This window comes from Ursus arctos, unplaced genomic scaffold (genome assembly GCF_023065955.2).
Source record: "Ursus arctos isolate Adak ecotype North America unplaced genomic scaffold, UrsArc2.0 scaffold_9, whole genome shotgun sequence".
Taxonomy (NCBI): Eukaryota; Metazoa; Chordata; class Mammalia; order Carnivora; family Ursidae; genus Ursus; species Ursus arctos.
Genome location: NW_026623111.1, coordinates 81031500 through 81049880, shown reverse-complemented (window position 1 = coordinate 81049880; position 18381 = coordinate 81031500). Strand labels below are relative to the sequence as shown.

Below are 18381 nucleotides of genomic sequence, written 5' to 3'. Positions count from 1 at the left end.
AGTTAAGTCAACTAGAAAATTAGATTTGATATGCATGTATTCATTTTAATGCCAATTTTCTTTTGGCCATATTTCTATGCCTTGAAGTAACAGCCCACTCTGTAGAGAAATTTAACTTACAGTATATACAACATTATAGACCTAAAAGTGGTACCATATCACATAGAGTTTTCAACAAGTAGTAGAACTAATAGTTTCAGATTTCAAGAAGATAAAACAGTCTGTATGAGAATTACAAGTAATATTGTTTTATATAACCTCTCTACCCCTTTAAGATGTGAATAAAACATCCATACATCTTGAATCATAAAAATTGGACTATGCCACTACAACAAAGAGGGAAAAACGTAACAATAAAAATGATGAGGTAATAACTGGGATATGAGATGTTGAGGTATGATTTTAAGAGTTTTTCTAATCCTATGGCAAAATAATTTCTACGACATGAAGCTCTGACCACATAATATTTACTGAGATGTTTCTTTGGATAATCTTATTTCAACCTCCATAAATTTGATGAAGTAAAAACATTAAGAAAGAATCTACTCAGGGTACTGTTTGGCATTTACAAGACATTAAATGGAAATGTTTATGTTTTCTGAGGGCAGAACCAAGTTCTTAAGCTTTCAATAAAGCACTGATACTAAGAAAGAACTTTGAACCCCAGAATAAAACGTTCACAGGAAACACAGAAGCTACCAAGATCTTTACTTGTTCACAGGAAGCTGACCGACAGCTCAGATTGGACAGCACTCCCAAGACCTCACACACGGCAGCCTACAAAATGTGTTTTGTGGCGTAAAGAGAGAAAGGCCTCAGCGATACAGCTTCTGCTAGGGAAGGTGAACATAGAGCAGATTTATTCTTTCCTTCCCAAGAAGTCCTAGATCTACATAATGGAGATAAAAAACACAGAACATTTTGATTTAAAAAATGAAAAGTGGGTACCGTAGTAACAATAACAATTTAGGGGAGAATGATACAAACTGGATGAAATCTCCCAATGAGGACAAGCAAGTCCATGGTAAATAGAATAGCTGATGTCCACTTCGGTGATTACAAAAGTCTCTGGGTTGTTTTCTGTTTGTTTGTTTTAAGCAATCTCTACACCCAACATGGGGCTCGAACTCACAACCCCAAGATCAAGAGTCTCATGCTCTACTGACTGAGCCAGCCAGGTGCCCCAATTACAGAACTCTCTGTTCTATACGCAACTTCCACAATTTACTCACGCTGCCTCGGAGCATATGGTAAGTCCCACTGGTGATACGAGGAGCACATAAAAACAGCCATCACACAAAGTTTACATACAAATCAATCAATAAAAAGAGACTAAATGAGCTGCTTTTTTAAATCATTCATATGAGATTCAACAATTTGTCAATACAGTCATGTTAGAAGGAAGGATTATATCATACGTTTTATCCAACTGGTCAGAATGTGAAGCCAAAAACTTTTTTAAAAGATGATTTTTCCAGGGACATGATTTTTATGATTTTTGTAAACTTTTGTAAACTTTGCATCCCCAGTGCCTGGCATACTGGATGGCACACAACAGACACTCAAATTAATGTCTGGGGAGTAGACCTGAGAAGTGGAGAATACCTCATGTGCATCTGGGATAAAGGAAACAGGACTTACAAAGAACCCATAGCTAATAAGATCCGGCGAAAAGGAAAATGCTACCAGAAACAAATTCCTTTCAAGCCATCCTCAAGGATATCACTAACAATTGTTTAAGTCAGACAGTGGGTAAGTGGGGTGGAACACGTTTAGGCAAATATAGTTCCAACAAGTCTAGTGAAAGTTGGTTTTTAAAACATGTATCACCATTTCCTTTTTAGGCATACTACTGACTTTCTAAAAGATGCTATTAGCAAATCTTGAATTTAAAAAAAAAGCAAAAGCAAAATAAATGACAGGGCAACAGGGATGAGGAGTTTTCTTACCTGTAGGTAGTGCCATTTCTGGTTGAAATAATTCTGGATTAAATATTGTATGAGTCAAAGGATCCAAATGAAACATCTGTAAAAAAGAAAATTGGAATAATTCAATCCTTATTTTTCCAACATTCTATTAAATATTTAAAGTTGAAACACCTAAAACAATTATTGGAACAAAAACCAAAGCAAAAAAAAAATCCGAAAATATTTCAAATCAGGATTTTAAAAACATTTTCATGAGACCTAGTGAAATTCTCATGTCTACTTTACACGTTTGGGCCATGTTTATGTGACAAAGGGATCTGAGAAGAGTGGCCTAACTATAACATCCACAGAGGCCAACAACCGGTGTAGCTTGCTTATTAGTATATCTTTAGGGCCCAGTGTATATTTATCACAAAGTGGATACTTAATATTCTTTAATGAATGATTTAAAGCTGTACTCTCAAAAATATGAGCATAAGAATACAGTCTTGGAAATCCTAGAAATATTTCTTTGATGATGATAAAGAAACTCCTACTCTAGCCATGCAACTTCAAGGCCTATAAGAATTAGGCAATAGCCCTGGTGCAATTTACAGATAAACTAAAAATATAACTTACAGTCTAAGCAGCAGATATAACTGAGCAGAGAGCTCCCTCACTTTTTTTTTTCACCTTTACTTACATAGCACAATGCAAAATACCCGGAATTTAGTGGGTGTGATAGGTTGGATAATGGCCCCCCAAAGACAACTACATCCTAATCCCCAGAAGCTGTAAATGCTATGTCATATAGCAGAAAGGATTTTGCAGATGTTATTAAATTAAGAATATGGACACAGAGGGGCACCTGGGTGGCTCAGCTGGTTGAAGCTGGTTGAGTGTCTGATTTCGGCTCAGGTCATGAACTCAGGGTCCTGGGATTAAGCCCTGCATTGGCCTCCCTGCTCAGTGGGGAGTCTGCTTGTTCCTCTCCCTCTGCCTGCTGCTCCCCTCACTTGTGCTCTCTCTTTCTCTCGTGCTTTGTCTCTCTCTCTCTCTCTCTGTGTGTCTCATATGGACATAGACAATCCTGAATTATCCAAGTGGGCCCAGTAAGAGGGATAGAGGAGATTAAACTGAATGGTAGGAGGTATGACACTGGAAAGAAGTTGTTGATGTGATGAAGGGGTCACAAGCCAAGGAATGCAGGCCACCTCTAGAAGCAAGGAAAGAAAGAAGCAAGGAAAAGAAAGCCTCCAGAAGGAATGCAGCCCTGCGAACACCTGGAGTTTAGACTTCTGACCTTCAGACTGTAAGAGAATAAATTTGTGTCGTTTTACGTCACTAAATGCGTGGTAATTTGTTACAGTAGCAACAGAGAACTAACGCAGTGGGCAAGCAATATGTGTTGATTGAATTCTATAGTCTATCTTGATAAGTTATTTATAATTACCTATCCCAAGAGAAAATTTCCTTTCCATTTAGTTCATTCAGGACTTGAAATTCATATTTCTGAGCTTAGTATTTGTTTCAACCCAAATAAGTCATCTGTTTGAAAGGTCTGTGGACTGCACAGAAACCAACCCTATTCCATTTTTTATGATATGCTGGTTAGTAAGCTGGTATTAAACAAAAAGAAAAACCAGCATTACAATTTACTCCTTCTTTTAAAAATGTTTTTATTTGAGAGAGAGCGAGCTAGAGAAAGAGCGCACAAGCTGGGGGTAAGGGCAGAGGAAGAGGGAGAAGTAAACTCCTCACTGAGCAGGGAGCCCGATGCTGGACTCGATCCCAGGATGCTGGGATCACAGCCTGAGCCGAAGGCAGACACTTAACTGACTGAGCCACCCAGGCGCCCCTCCTTCTTCTTTTTTTATTAGTATATTATTGTAGGTTCCTAGAACCTACAAGCCTAGTATGCCTAGTTAAATCAAGAGTAAGAAACACAGTGTTTAAATAAAGAACATTTCAGATCCAGTTGTGAGGTATGCAAATTTTCAACTGAGGAACAGTAAATCTGCTCCACTTCAATGCTTAAGAGTAAAGTTCATCTATGCTATTCATTGTTCCCTGGAAAGGAAATATAGGAATCAAAAAACATGCTATTGTAAAAAAACGGGCCCCACCTTACAGAGAGTATTCGCCCGTCTCAGAACAGAAGAGATGACCTAGCAAAAAAATGTCGTCCCTGTGGTCCTGCGGGTGGCTAAGGTAACTGAGCAGAGGGCAGAGCACCGGTCTTGGGAGCGGGGCACACACTCCACTTCAGACGAGGAAGACAGAAGCCGCGTTGTGCACTGCAGCTTGCATTGTGTATTAACTCGCAGCTGGAGAGCAAACTCCGGACTACATCAAAACACTGGGGATATTTCACGGAAGACATGTATGCTTCAGGAAATACATACCGTTAAGCTTGAGACCAGGAAAAAAAAAACCCTCCTACTTCAAGGACCTCTCGCCTCAAAAATGGAAATATCAGATCTACCCCACCCCTGTTGCTGCTGATCACAAAAGTGCCCACATAAGAAAAACTCTCGAAATGAATGTTTTCAGCAGGTTTTACTTTTGTGTGGCATAAAGGACCATCTCTTGTTGATAAGATTTCCTGTGTATAGACAGGAAAGCATGGTCTAAAACCAAGCAGAACAACCCTAATGCTGGTTAGAGTTTGCCCTCAAATGTTAGACATTGCATATTAAAAGTGAAAGGTAAAACATGGGTTTTGATAATATGAGTAGCCAAATATCTTTTCTGCTGTAATCAAAGAAAATGTTCCTAGATTTATCCCACATCACCATTTGTACACTAAAATTCAAAAGGACATCTTACTGTGAAGAGCAATGCATACTCATTCTGTCTAAATAAATCAGAACATTATCAAGAATAGGGAATTCTACACAAGTCTATTTTATTTGAAGAAGTGATACCAGATCCCTTAAAAAGTATTTCACTTTTGGTTTTATTTTCCTGACTGTTTGCATGCGTAAATTTGGAAAATCCATTTTTTAGGTGGTTGCCACTAAAGTTTTAATATGATTTGATTATGAATCTTGGGCCAGGGTGTCCTGGTATGTAGTGTTCCCTCTCCCTGTCTAGCCTAGCAAACTACATTTTCCAAATTGCAGCTGACACTGACTTTCTCTGCAGAGTCCTTCATAACCTGTTCTTCCCTCCAGGTAGTAGAGCGACCCCTGTCACCATTTCTGGCTCATTCTGTGCAAACGACTACAATAGCATGCATCACCAAATAGAAACTATGTTTCTGTCCCTCCTATTTTAATGGCAGCTGTATCACTCACTTTGTAGTCCGTCTTAGCCAATGTTCTGGTACATAGTCATGCCTCAATAAATAGCTGATGAATGAATAAATCTCAGTACTTTAAATACTTCTTAAAAATCATTACGTTAAAAATTTAATATTGTTATTATAATTACCCTAGGGTCTAATAATTACTTTCAAACGGTTCATTTAATATACAGCTAATATAAAATATATAAAACATGTATTATGCATGTGTGTATATATACATACACACACACACAGAGGGAGGGGAAAGGCCAGAGGGAGAGAGAGGGAGGGATGGGGAGGAAGCAAAATATTAATAATCAACAAAGATCTGTTGGACTATTTAATATTTCTATGGGCCTGAAATTTTTCAAAGTAAAAAGTTGGGCGAGAAAGGGAAAAGAGACACTGGTATTCCTTCATAACCGAAAATAAAATTATAACGAACAGTTATATGTTCCCAAAACACATTCACTGCTCATCCAGTCTTTTCAACACCCTTGTGAGTGTGCGGCTAGCATTCCTATTTTGCAAATGAGAAAAGCGGGATGGTGGGGGGCTAAGGGATTCCTCAAGTTTTAAGAGCCGATCAGTAGCAGCCGGCACCCACATAAAGATATCTGAATTCTAAGGCCAGAGGTCTTTTCACTACACTAATTTGCCTCCTCACTAGATGAGTTTTAAGTAAATATTTTGTGTTTCCCCCCAGTGCCTGTGTCCGTAACTTTACTTAGAAATAAGGTCTTCACAGATGTAATCAGGTCAAGATGAGGTCATACTGAATGGCAGACCCTATATCCAATGACTGGGGACTTCGTGAGAGAAAAGAGAGGGAGATTTGGATACAGAGACACGGGAGAGACACCCAGGGAAGAGACGGGTCTGCAGGAGCGATGCGGCTACAAGCCAAGCGGCACGGAGGATTGCGGGCAACCACCGGCAGGCCCGCAGAGAGGCCGGGGACGGATTCTCCTTCAGAACTTCCAGAAGTCACCCGCCCTGCCTCATCTTGATTTTGGGTTTTGATATTTCTAGCTTCCAGAACTGTGAGACAATATATTTCCGTTTCTGTTTTTTGTTTTGCTTTGTTTTTAGAGAGCGAGAGGGTGTAGTGGGAGAGAGAGAGAGAATCCCAAAGAGGCTCCACACCCAGCACAGAGCCTGACATAGGCTTGATCCTACAACCCCGAGATCATGACCTGAGCCAAAACCAAGAGTCGGATGCTTAACTGACTGAGCCATCCAGGCGCCGCGTATATTTCTGATTTTTTATGCCATCTGGTTTGTGATCATTGGTTACAGTAGCCCTAGGAAACTAATATGGTAGTTATCATTTGACTGCAGCATATATAATTTTTATGCAATAGTATGTGTGATAAAGTTCCTCATTTTATATGACATGTCCTCTCTGACCTCACATGGAGGGAGAGGGAAACCTCAAGAACAATTGTAAATAAAGTTTTACCGATTTTAGAGTTTTCCTGACAACGACTACTGCTGCCTCTGTATATTTAAAAATATGAATACATTTACAAAAAATTATCAGTGAGATTATAATACTTACTTGTTCATGCCCTCCCAAATACGTATCGTCTTCTGCCATTCTGGAGCTGTGTATCAAAACAAAACAAAACAAAACTATAAGAATGGAATGACACTTAAGAATTCCATCATACAGGAGTAAACTGTATTATTCCACTAAGACCAAACATAATCCTTTTTAAAAGATCTTAGAAGGGGGGGCGCCTGGGTGGCACAGCAGTTAAGCGTCTGCCTTTGGCTCAGGGCGTGATCCCGGCGTTCTGGGATCGAGCCCCACGTCAGGCTCCTCCGCTAGGAGCCTGCTTCTTCCTCTCCCACTCCCCCTGCTTGTGTTCCCTCTCTCGCTGGCTGTCTCTATCCTGTCGAATAAATAAATAAAATCTTTAAAAAAAAAAAAAGATCTTAGAAGGGGGGACATCAACCTTAGAAGAGTAGTTCCTTTTTGGAATTGAAATCTACCAGGCGAAAAATTGCACAATCAAGGAATTACTACGTATGTGCAATCCAAAACCGTGGCAAGCTCACAACAGTGTCCTGGAATTTGGTGCAACCAATCTTCAGCGTCTGTACAAAAATCATACATACTTGAATTCTTAGCGGTCATTTCTATTTGTCACCATCTAGACTACAAGGATTTAGTCTTAGCTCTTCGTGTAGATTATTTTCCAACCTTTTGTGAATTCTGTGATGGTCCTAGAACTGTGTTCAAGCTTTCTACCCACGGCTTGAGTTGAGAAGCTCAGAGAGGGGCCTCCTGCTGTCAGAGGGGCCTGGTCAGTGCTTTGCACAGCACTAAGGGAGGACAGCTCCCATGTGCCGTGCTCTGCCCTCTAGTGCATGCCCCTGCAGTAAGCCATTTCCTACCCTTGTCCAAGTGGTGCAGAAGGGCGCCTGGGTGGCTCAGTCGGTTAAGTGTCTGACTCTTGATTTCGGCTCAGGTCATGATCTGGGGGTCCTGAGCTCGAGCCCTACATCGGGCTCTGCTCACAGTGGAATCTGCTTGAGATTCTCTTTCTCCCTCTGCCTCTGCCCTTCTCCTCACTTGCATGTATGCAGGTGCTCTCTCTCTCAAATAAATAAATAAATCTTTAAAAAAAAAATGGTAGAGAAAGACTGTAAGAGCCCTTATTATCAAGGCTATAGTCTCACATTTAATCTACCCTAGCCAGATATTAATGTATTTCAGGCCCTAGCAATCTTCTATTACCCAGAACCCCTGAGAAAAGTGAGAAACCACATGGCCAGATAAAAATAGTATCTAAAAATCACATACCATTTTGGATTTACTTACTTAAGAAATATCCTTATCATTACTTTAAATATAGGCTGATTTTATTTAAATTTACCTAGATCAAATTTTATACCTATTTACATGAAAGATTAAAGGACAAAAAAGGCTGAAAGCAAATATTACTTCCTGAAATAAATTTTTCTTTTATTTTTTACTGAAATACAGGTGACACATGATTTTCCATTAGTTTCAGGTATACAACATTCCTGAGACAAGTTTCTTTTGGTTTTTTTTTCATGAAGTCTGTAAAGCACTTGGGGCTCGGGCTGAGAATGTTAACTGTACGCCAAGATCTGTTCACTCCTTTTGTGCGGTCGTATCTGTAGCTGCAAGTCTGATTGCTCAGCTCGAGTATACTCCACACTTCCTTAGAATTAGGGATGGCCACTTGACAAAATGCTCACCAGGAGAACGTCAAAACTATTTGTGTGCCACTTCCAGGTCTGGGCTTAAGGCCCTTGACAAACGTCCTCCACGTTTTTGGGTTTTTTTCCTCTTCCCTGCTGGATAAAGCCTAGACACGAAGAAGACCTAGCTTCTGCCACATGGACACTGATGAATGGCAGCTAATACTGGTGGTGATGTGAGAAGGAAAGAAATTTCTTTGTTCTTTGACCTAGCGTATTGCTGGGTGTCTCTATTAAAATAGTCTATCTTTTACCCTAATGAATACATCTCCAATAAGGACAAAATCCTCCAAAGAGGACCCTGGTTTCCAATGAAATCCTCTCCTCCCAGAGTCCTCTGTGCCTGATGAGGAGTGAGCGAGCCTCGTGAGGATTGCTAGTGGGATACAGAGCAGTGTCCAACTTCAGCAGAAGGGAAAAAGGTGCGTCCTGTAAATAAGAACTCCCTGCAGATTTGAAAGAAATATTAGTCTAAAATGTAAAACTGAAGATTGGCAAATAACTGTAATCAATTAAGAGAAGTAGCTAAAAAAAAAAAAAAAAAAGGAAAATTGCCCAGAAACATTCCGGAGTTCTTCCACTGCTGGGTGTGTGACTCTGGATATACAACGACACTCACTACGGCCTCTGTTTCCTCATCTGTAAAACGAGAGGTTTTGATGGGATCAACGCCTGAAAACAGGATTTTGCTGAGCTTAGAGTAGGTTAGTGGACTAATAAATGCTTATTCAAAGAACAAATCACAACTCTTTTTGTAAAGTTGCATTTTTATATGTACTTAGGTATACATCTATATTAAAGAGTTATTATCATAAATTTCAATTATTTGAAGAATACTAGTAAAATAGTGTTACACTGAAATGCCTTGCTAATGCCAGTTACAATATTCCATGTGGAAAATCCTTATTCTTAGAACACCACAGGAGTCCAAACTTCCAAGAAAGATATTAAGACCATTTTAAAAAATTTTTTGCCTTTAGGCTTTCCATTAATGTGGGCTGACCACCTGAGTCCTCTCAAATAATCCTAGCCCAGGGTCTTCAAAAGCAGAGGGGAGACCATTGACTCCTTAAGCTGACAGAATCCACTGTTACTTTGAATATCTATGCGTGCTACGTGTACATACAGCTGTTGATGGTTTCCTGACCTTTGAATGTCTGGATTTAATATAAAGTGGCCCTCACTTTGATTTTTAAAACTCAACTAAAATTACTCTATTAGAACTGCCACAGGGTTCTTATCATGATCTTTATTGTAGTTAAAACTTTAATGAAGATCTCTAACTATAGGCACTGGACAAACTATCCAATTAAACACAGTCCTCCTGCCAACATCCTCCCCGTGCTTTCTGCACAAATGTGTGCCAAAAGATCAGCGTTTTAAAAGCCCAACAGCGGCCCAAGAGATGCCCAGGTGGTGATTAAAATCTGACTTTACAGGCTTTGTGAGGCAGTTAAATTCACCGTGAAGAGCTGAGGTAACAGTAACCCTCAGAGTGATGTCAATGTTAACTCATAATTTAAAAATAAAATGTCAAAAGAAACCAAGAATTCTTTGGAAGGGATGAATCACTGAGTAATATTTGCATTAATTTTAAAAGCAAGTTTTATTTCAAAATTCTGAAATAGCAACTCAGCCTTTGGAACTGAAAGATTAGGAAAGACCAGGGAAAGCCCCTCCTGCCCCCCTGCTCCCTGAGCCCTTCCTCTCACTTTCCCTTCGCACAGTTCTGTGCTTTTGAGGAAGGACCTTGAAACAGAAAGGAAGATACTGGGTTGACTAGTGAGAAGATGGGCCTAAACTCTGCATCTCTCTCCCCCAATGGTGAGGTTTTCAGGAAAATGTTCACACCGTGGAAAGAGAAATAGAAAATGTAGCTAGCTAGCACTAAAAATAGCTTCTCCAGCGAATTGTTTGTGTTTCTCACATGAGAGGCATAATGTTATAACTGGCTAAGTTCTAAATATGTGACGAGTTCTACCTGAAATGCCTAATGGATTACTTTCTGCACACCTGTGACAGTCTCACCACTGACATCAAAGGCCAGCACAGAGAGTTCTTAGTGAAGGCAGCAAGACCAAGGCCACTTCCCTCCTTGAAAGTGGAGGAATTTTCTAGGATCAGATATATTCACATTTTTTGAGCAGGGCCCACTGTAAGGAAACATGATCTTTTTGTTCTATTAGATTTCATTAAAAAGAAAAACAACAACCTTTTCAAACCCATTGATTTCATGACCCCCTAATGGGTGACAATCTGCAGTTTGAAAAAACAGTTTTAGGTGCCATTCAGAGGATGCAGTTGAGAATCAGAGAGATGAAGTGTCTCTATTTTCAAGACTATATTCAGCTATAGCAGATATCACTTGGGTGTAATTTTAATACCTCATCCTGGATAGCAATGAGGATGAAATTATAGGAAAGAGAGTGACTTTTCACCATTTCTCTATTAAATAATAAATTGACATAGATAAAGGCTATTTATCTAGATAGAGGAACTTTTTGGAGAAGTGTCATGTAAGGTATATACATGTGTGTACTACATACAATGGGAAACATTCAACTGAGGTTATCTTTTGACTCTGCAATTCCACTTTCAGAAATTTGTACTAAAATATGATCACATATGCAAAAAAATTAATACAAGGATATGCATTGCCTCAAAAAACTGGAAAAAATCTAGATGTCCTTTGATAGCAGATCACTTAATTATAATTATGTTATACTTATACCTTTTATATTACATAGTTGTTAAAAACAATAGTTCGGATCCATATATAGTGACATGGAGATTATTACTCCCTAAGCTATACATTCCTATGTTTTAATTTTCTAACTCATTTATGTAATTAGAAGTACACATTTTTAAGAAAAAAAGAGAAAATCAGGGGCGCCTGGGTGGCACAGCGGTTAAGTGTCTGCCTTTGGCTCAGGGCGTGATCCCGGTGTTATGGGATCGAGCCCCACATTAGGCTCTTCTGCTATGAGCCTGCTTCTTCCTCTCCCACTCCCCCTGCTTGTGTTCCCTCTCTCGCTGGCTGTCTCTATCTCTGTCGAATAAATAAATAAAATCTTTAAAAAAAAAAAAGAAAAAAAGAGAAAATCAGAATGGGTGAACAATTTCTAAGCACTACTGGAATCCTCTTCAAAAAAATATAATAAAAAAAATTTAACTTTAAAGGGGCTATTTATTTTTATCTTTCTTCTGATATATCGGGTTAGTGATGATGAAAGAAACATTAATGGTGGATTTACTCTTCTCAAAATAGCTGTTTTTTAAAAGTTTTTGAAAGAAAATCAATATTTGTAATCTACATCTAGATTTGTATAAACTCATTTTCCATGTTTTCCACAGCTCTATCCATTTTCAGCTCCTTAATGCATTATCGGGGTGCAACACTACCAATGTGACCAACCTAGAAAATAGCTCCCTCATAAGCACAACTACATCGTGGTTGGAGCTGGGACAAGGTCCCTGCTCACGATGGAATGCCAATCTAATAGAGACGGCAGATCCATAGGCAACATTCAATTGGTAACTCATGAAAAGCTTATTAGCATAGTCAGTGGCACGGAGTAAATGTTAAGCATTTTGTTAGAGCATAATCACTCTGTTTATGTTAGATTTTGGGAAAAGTAATAGAGACAGTAAGGGTTTGAGGCATTCTGAGAAGAATCAAGTACTTTTTTTCCCTATCCAACATGCATGGGTACACTGCCACATTCCCTCTTTATCTCTATCCTTATTACTGCTGGATGAAATGTCTGCATATTTTGCCACTAGGGACATTTGGCAATATCTGGAGACATTGTTAGCTGTCACACTGGTGGATGGTCCTACTGGCATCCAGTGTGTAGCGGTCAGAGATGCTGCTAAACAGCCTATAACGCACAGGACAACTCGTTACGACGAAGAAATATCTGACCCCACATGTCAATAACGCCAGGAAAGAGAAACCCTGAGAATGCCATCCTATGACAGTAGTTTGGTTCACACGTACAAAGAACTAAAGTTCACTGATTACTTCCCATGAATCAGGAATTATAGATAGTGCTTCACTTATTTCATTTAATTTTCACAATATTCCTGAGAAATGTGGTCCCGGAGGAGAAAACTGAGGTTTACAGAGAGTAAGTCCTTTGCTGAGGTTGACAGAGTAATGCCAGCTAATCTGACTCCACACACCATGGTTTGCTCATTTACCCAAGTGGCAGATGTGATTTTTTTCCTTGACTTACAATTTTATTCATGTTAATCCAGTATCTTTGCTCCAGGTCTCCTGTATGTTCAGGTTGGAGCTAGTCTACCCAGAGCATAGCCTGAAAAGCCAAACAGGACTGTGACAACGCACCCAAACGAGTTCTTCTTGGGACAGCCAAATATGAAGGTGAAAATACCAAACAACAGTAGCTCCAGCAATAGTTGCTTTTCATTTTGTTTTGTTTTAAGTATCTCCTTTGTTCAATTACAAAGGCTAGAAGGAGAATCAAGAGACTCTCTTTCTAAAATATGTCCATAGAAAACACCATACTCACTAATGGCGCAATAAAAGTGTGTATATCTTTAAGGTATATTGAAATAGTCCCTGAATGGGTTCGTCCCTTCATTAATTTAGTCATTCATTAAAAAAATATTTAGACTTCCTATGTGTTAGTTACCAAAGACAGCAAAGGATACGAGAGTGTACTCCCAGGGCCCACAGTTGTGATAGATTGAATGCAATGACCAAACATTCTTTGCAACTCCACCCAACAAAAGGTAAAATGTATTTCTCCTCCATCCCTTGACTCTTGGCAGGCCTGTAACTTACTCTGACCAATAGCATGAGATAGAAGTGTGAGTTTTAAACACCAGCTTCAAGAGGCCTTGCAACAGCCATTGTTGCTCTCTTGGAATACTGCTGCCATGTGAACAAGCCTGAGCTAGCCCACTGGAGAATGAGAGATCGTGTGGAGCAGAGAGGTCCTACTGGACGCCCCCCCCCCCCAAACCAAACAGCATCAGATGAGCAACCAAAAGACTTCAGAGATCAGCAGAGCCAGTCCAGACCAGATGACCTAGAGAGCCCATCAAAGTGAGAAAAATAACAAATGTTTGTGTTTTAATTAGCTTTGTGGTAATTTTTTACAAAGCAAAAGCTAACTAATGCAACCGTTTAGTAAGTAGGAAGACAAACAGGCAAAAGCAATGCAACATGGTAGGTGTCACAGGAAATGGAGGGTGTATAGGGTATGGGTTAGTTATCTTGGTAATTCAGTTATTACATTTTCTTTGTTAGGGTCCTATTCAGAACCCACTCCCATACCCACTTTGTACTCATTTTTACTGTATTTGCTTATCCAGTTCCTAATAAAACAAAGGAAAACAAGTACATTAGCCAAAAATGCTATAATGTAAACAGAATAAAATTAGTACTATAAAGACTTCAAAATGTAAGTATTAATACATTGTTATTAGCTTTAAGCACTGATACCATTAAAAAATTATAAAGCTTTTAATATCTTCAACTCTCTAATATCTAAAATCAAATTAATCATTCCTGCAGCAATGGCTCTGTTCTTGACTGCCCAATTTCTGCCTGTATATCATTGTCTCAGGTACTCAGGGTCAAAAATTCAGTCACCTTTTTCTCCTTTCCCTCTCCTTATCTCACACATTTTCAGTCAATAACCAATTTCTGCTGATTTCTTTCTTGTATTATTTATTGTATCTGCCTCCCCCTTTCCATTCCCACTGTTGTACCCTAGTTGAACTTTCACTGCCTTGGTTCTGAATGTCAGTAGTAGCCTCCCTACTATTCTCCTTTATAAGGTCAAAAGCCTTCAACCACTCAGCTTATTATATTATTACATTAAATCATATTATAAACATCATCTATTACTGCGTCCTAACCAAAACCTTTTATCATAGACAGACTGATCATTCAAAAATGCCTTGCTCATTTCCACCTTGTGTTTTGTTCATGGTAGCCTTGCATCCTGAAATGCCATCTTTCTTACTTACATATCACCTCAAGCCTCTACTCAAATCTGACCTCTGCCCAGAAACCCTGTATTTCCTCTGTAACCTACAGCTATGCAGTCCACACAAAGGCTATACCACTTAGGTGCACTGGTGATTTTACACTTTGCAACATACTGGCCTACGACAATTTAACTTTATATATTTACCATCTTCTTAAGTTGATATAAATGCCTAAAAAGTAGATACAAGAGCTTCGCTTCTTTGTATCACCAAATTAGTAAATACTAAGTACTTTTTAAAAATTGATATTATATTAATAGTAGGAAACACTGCAATTTCAGATTTGTCAAAATGTGGACTCCTACTTTCAGTCATGACAGAGTAATGATTATTGAACTTGCCCAACTGAACTGTAAAACTATACAAGATATTTGAAGCAATAATGGAAGACACTGGACATGGAAACACTTGAGGTGAGCTCTAAATTCACTTTTTGACTGAGACTGTGTTCCAAACCGTGACACAAGGAAGTAGAGTCCAAACAGAGAACAGAAATCTCACTGGGCAGGATATCAGAAATGAGGAATTTACACAGACAAAAAGGCTCAGAAATCTTCATAAGGGTCACCTCTGGTTAATGAATACATACTAAGCTGTACTAGTGCAGGAAAAGATTCTGTAAAGCCTACTAGAAAAATGGCTGCTGGGGATCTAAGAGCTGAATGGAGATTCCAGAAGTTTTGGGACCCTATGAGAAACATTGAAGTTCCAATCACCCAGGGTGAAGAGACATCACCGAACAATCTGAGTGTTCAGCTGTGACCCCAGAAAGACCATGCTACTGGAATAAGGGAAATACCCTAGAATAAAGGCTACTCTAAGCTCAACTTTATAAAACCAGGTGATTCACCAGTAAATTTATTGCCTATTACAACAAAACTTAACACTCTTTAAAGGAAGACAAAAATATGTACTCTCCACAATGTAGTACCCACAATGTACAATAAAAAGGACAAGACATGCAAAGTAGGAAAATATGACTCAAGAGAAAATAATGACACAAATTATGGATTTAGCAACCAATGACTTTAAAACTGTTAATAGCAATATGTCCAAGAATATAAAGGAGGAGATGAACATAATAAATGGATAGGGAATCTTGCAAGAGAAATGGAAATAAAAAAGAAAAAGAACTAATGGAAAATTCTAAATCAAAATGGGATTTTATTAGGTGACCTGATCAACATATTAAACACGAGAAGAAAGGATCGATAAACTTAAATATTAGTCAATAAAATCTATCTAAACTGAAGAAAAAAGGCAGAAAGAAATTAAGACACCTTTAGTGACCTATGAGACGATATCAGGTGGTCTTATATATGCGTCATTTAGAGCCCTGGAGAGAGAAGAAAAAATATTTGAAGAAATAATGGGTAAGATTTTTCCAAATTTGGTTTAAAAAAAAAATCAACCCATAGATCCAAGAATCTCAAAGATCCCCATGTTGGATAAAGACAAAACCATGTTTAGTCACATCACAACCAAACTGATAAAAATTAATGCTAAAGAGAACAATCCTAAAAACATCCAGGGACAAGGGGGGGATAATGATAAGTATGATGGCTGACTTATCAGAAACAATGATGAAAATACTGAAAGGAAAAAAAAAGATTAGTGTACAGTTCTATACTCAGCAAAAATAACCTTTAAAAATTGAAGTGAAATTGATATTTTTCAAATAAACAACAGCTGAGAGAATTCATCCTGAGCAGGCCTGCAGCCTGTTAAGGAGAGTTCTTCATGCTGAAGGGAAATGATGCCAGATAGAAATCTGGATCTACATGAAAGAATGAAAAATGCCAAAGATGATGAGAACGTGGGTAAATATAAGACTTTTTTCTTGTGTGCTATTAAAAAAGCACAATATATTTTGGGGTTTATAACGTATGCAGAAGTAAAATTTGTAACAAAAATAGCACAGAGGAAGGGAAAAGGACAAGTGGAAGTATACCACTCTCAAGTTCTTATATTATATATGAAATGTTATAGTATCAATTTGTGGTAGAGTCAAGGATTCCTATTGCAGTCCCTCAGTAAACAGTTTAAAATATAGCCAATGAAGGAGATGAAATGGAATTTAAAAAATAAATTTATTCAAAAGATGGCAGGAAAGGTGGAAAAAAACCAATAGAGAACAGATGGCACAAGTAGATAATAATTGCCAAGATGGTAACTTGAGCCCAACCATATCAATAATTATATTCAATGGAAATGGACAAAACAGACCAAAAGAAAGTAGAGATGGTCAGACTGGACAAAAAAAGCGAGATCCAAGTATATGCTTTTCATAGAAATTGCACTTTAATATTAAAGATTCATATAGTTTAGAAGTATCAGGATGGGAAGTCAGGACAGTTATACCATGGAAGTACTAAATATAAAAAAGCAGATTATACTAACATATCAGATACAATAGACTTCAAGAGAAGAAATACTACCAGAGGCAAAGAGAAATATTTCTTAAGAACAAAAGAGTCAATTCATCACAGAGAAATAACGATTTTAATGCATATGCGCGTATTAACAGAACTTCAAAATACAAGAAGCAAAAGTGGCAAAACTAAAGAAACATATCTACAATTATAGTCAACATTTTTAGCCCTCCTTTCTCAGTAATTGATGAAAGCAAATCAATAGAACATCAGTAAAGATATAGAAAATGTAGGAACAATGTCATTAATAAAACTAAGTGCATGTATTGAACACTCCAATGACTGTGGAAGACACATTCTTTTCAAGTGCACATGGAACATTCACCAAGACAGACCGTACGTTGGACCATAAAACAAGTCTCAATAAATTTCAAAGAAGTGAAAGCATACAGATAGGTTATCTAAACACAATAAAATTAAATTAGAAACCAATAACAGAAAGATACCCAGAGAATCCTGGGAGGGGGGAGAAGTACCTCTTAGAATCAATAAAACAGAGTAAATATAACTTCTTTTCCTGTGTGAGAGAAGCACATAAATTCTTGCTGTATCATGTCCACTGTACCCATGGAGGACAGGGATTTTCTTAGAAAGAGCAGAATACATTCTAATATGTTCCATAAGTATCAATCTTTGCCTATGCCTGTTTTCTTAATCATAAATGACTGAAATTTATAGGGTCAAAAAGATGTTCTGGACATTTTCTAATCATGTTATAATCAAGTGTCATATATATTAAATGGCAGATGCCATTCTAAGTAAAATTTATTTTTGTTGATAGTATAGTCAGATGAAGTATGGTGAATCTAAATTTATATAGCTAGAGAAGTTCTCTGAAGATTACAGTAAATTAGATAAAACCTTACATGTTATAACTGAAGTCATTCCTGAGATATTGTTGCCTTCCATTTCCACATAAAAACTAATTCAATACATTCACACAAAGTTTGAGGTCTTTCATTCAGGTGGTATCAGAAAGGGATTTGATTTACTATAGATTTCTTCTCTAAAAATAGAGTATGATGGTGGGGGTAGGGGGTGAAGGATGAATGGGTGGAACACAGAGGACTTTTAGGGCCGTGAAAATACTCTTGTATGATACCATAATGATGGATACACGTCATTGTACATTTGTCCAAACCGAAAGAACGCACAACACCAAGAATGAACCATACACAAACTATGTATGGACTTTGGGTGCTTACAATGTGTCAATGTAGGTTCAACAACTGTCACAAATGTACCACTCTGATGGGAGCTGCTGATAGTGGGGAAATAAGGCATACACAGGGGTAGGGGTGTATGGGAAATCTTTGTACCTTACCCTCAATTTTGTTGTGAACCTGAAACTGCTCTAAAAAAATTAAGACTTAATTAAAAAAATGGAGTACAACCAAATTTTAATTTCATGTCTGGGCTTTGTCTTGAGCACCATTTTGGAGGAGACTGAAGAGGAAGTAGACCTCAAGAATTATGAATTAGAGATTAATAT

General features: G+C 38.1%; 1 protein-coding gene across 4 annotated transcripts in view; it reads right to left on the bottom strand.

Moving 5' to 3' along the window:
* The window catches only part of NFKB1 (nuclear factor kappa B subunit 1), a 111122-nt gene that overhangs the window by 81547 nt on the left and 11194 nt on the right, over positions 1-18381 (bottom strand). For all 4 annotated transcript variants that reach the window (XM_057309517.1, XM_057309518.1, XM_026509645.4 and 1 more), the window contains exons 2-3: positions 6758-6803; positions 1950-2025 (exon numbers count right to left, since the gene is read on the bottom strand). In XM_057309517.1, coding sequence (XP_057165500.1) covers positions 1950-2025; positions 6758-6796 — 115 coding nt within the window. In that variant the 5' untranslated portion in view covers positions 6797-6803. The remainder of the gene's footprint in view (positions 1-1949; positions 2026-6757; positions 6804-18381) is intronic.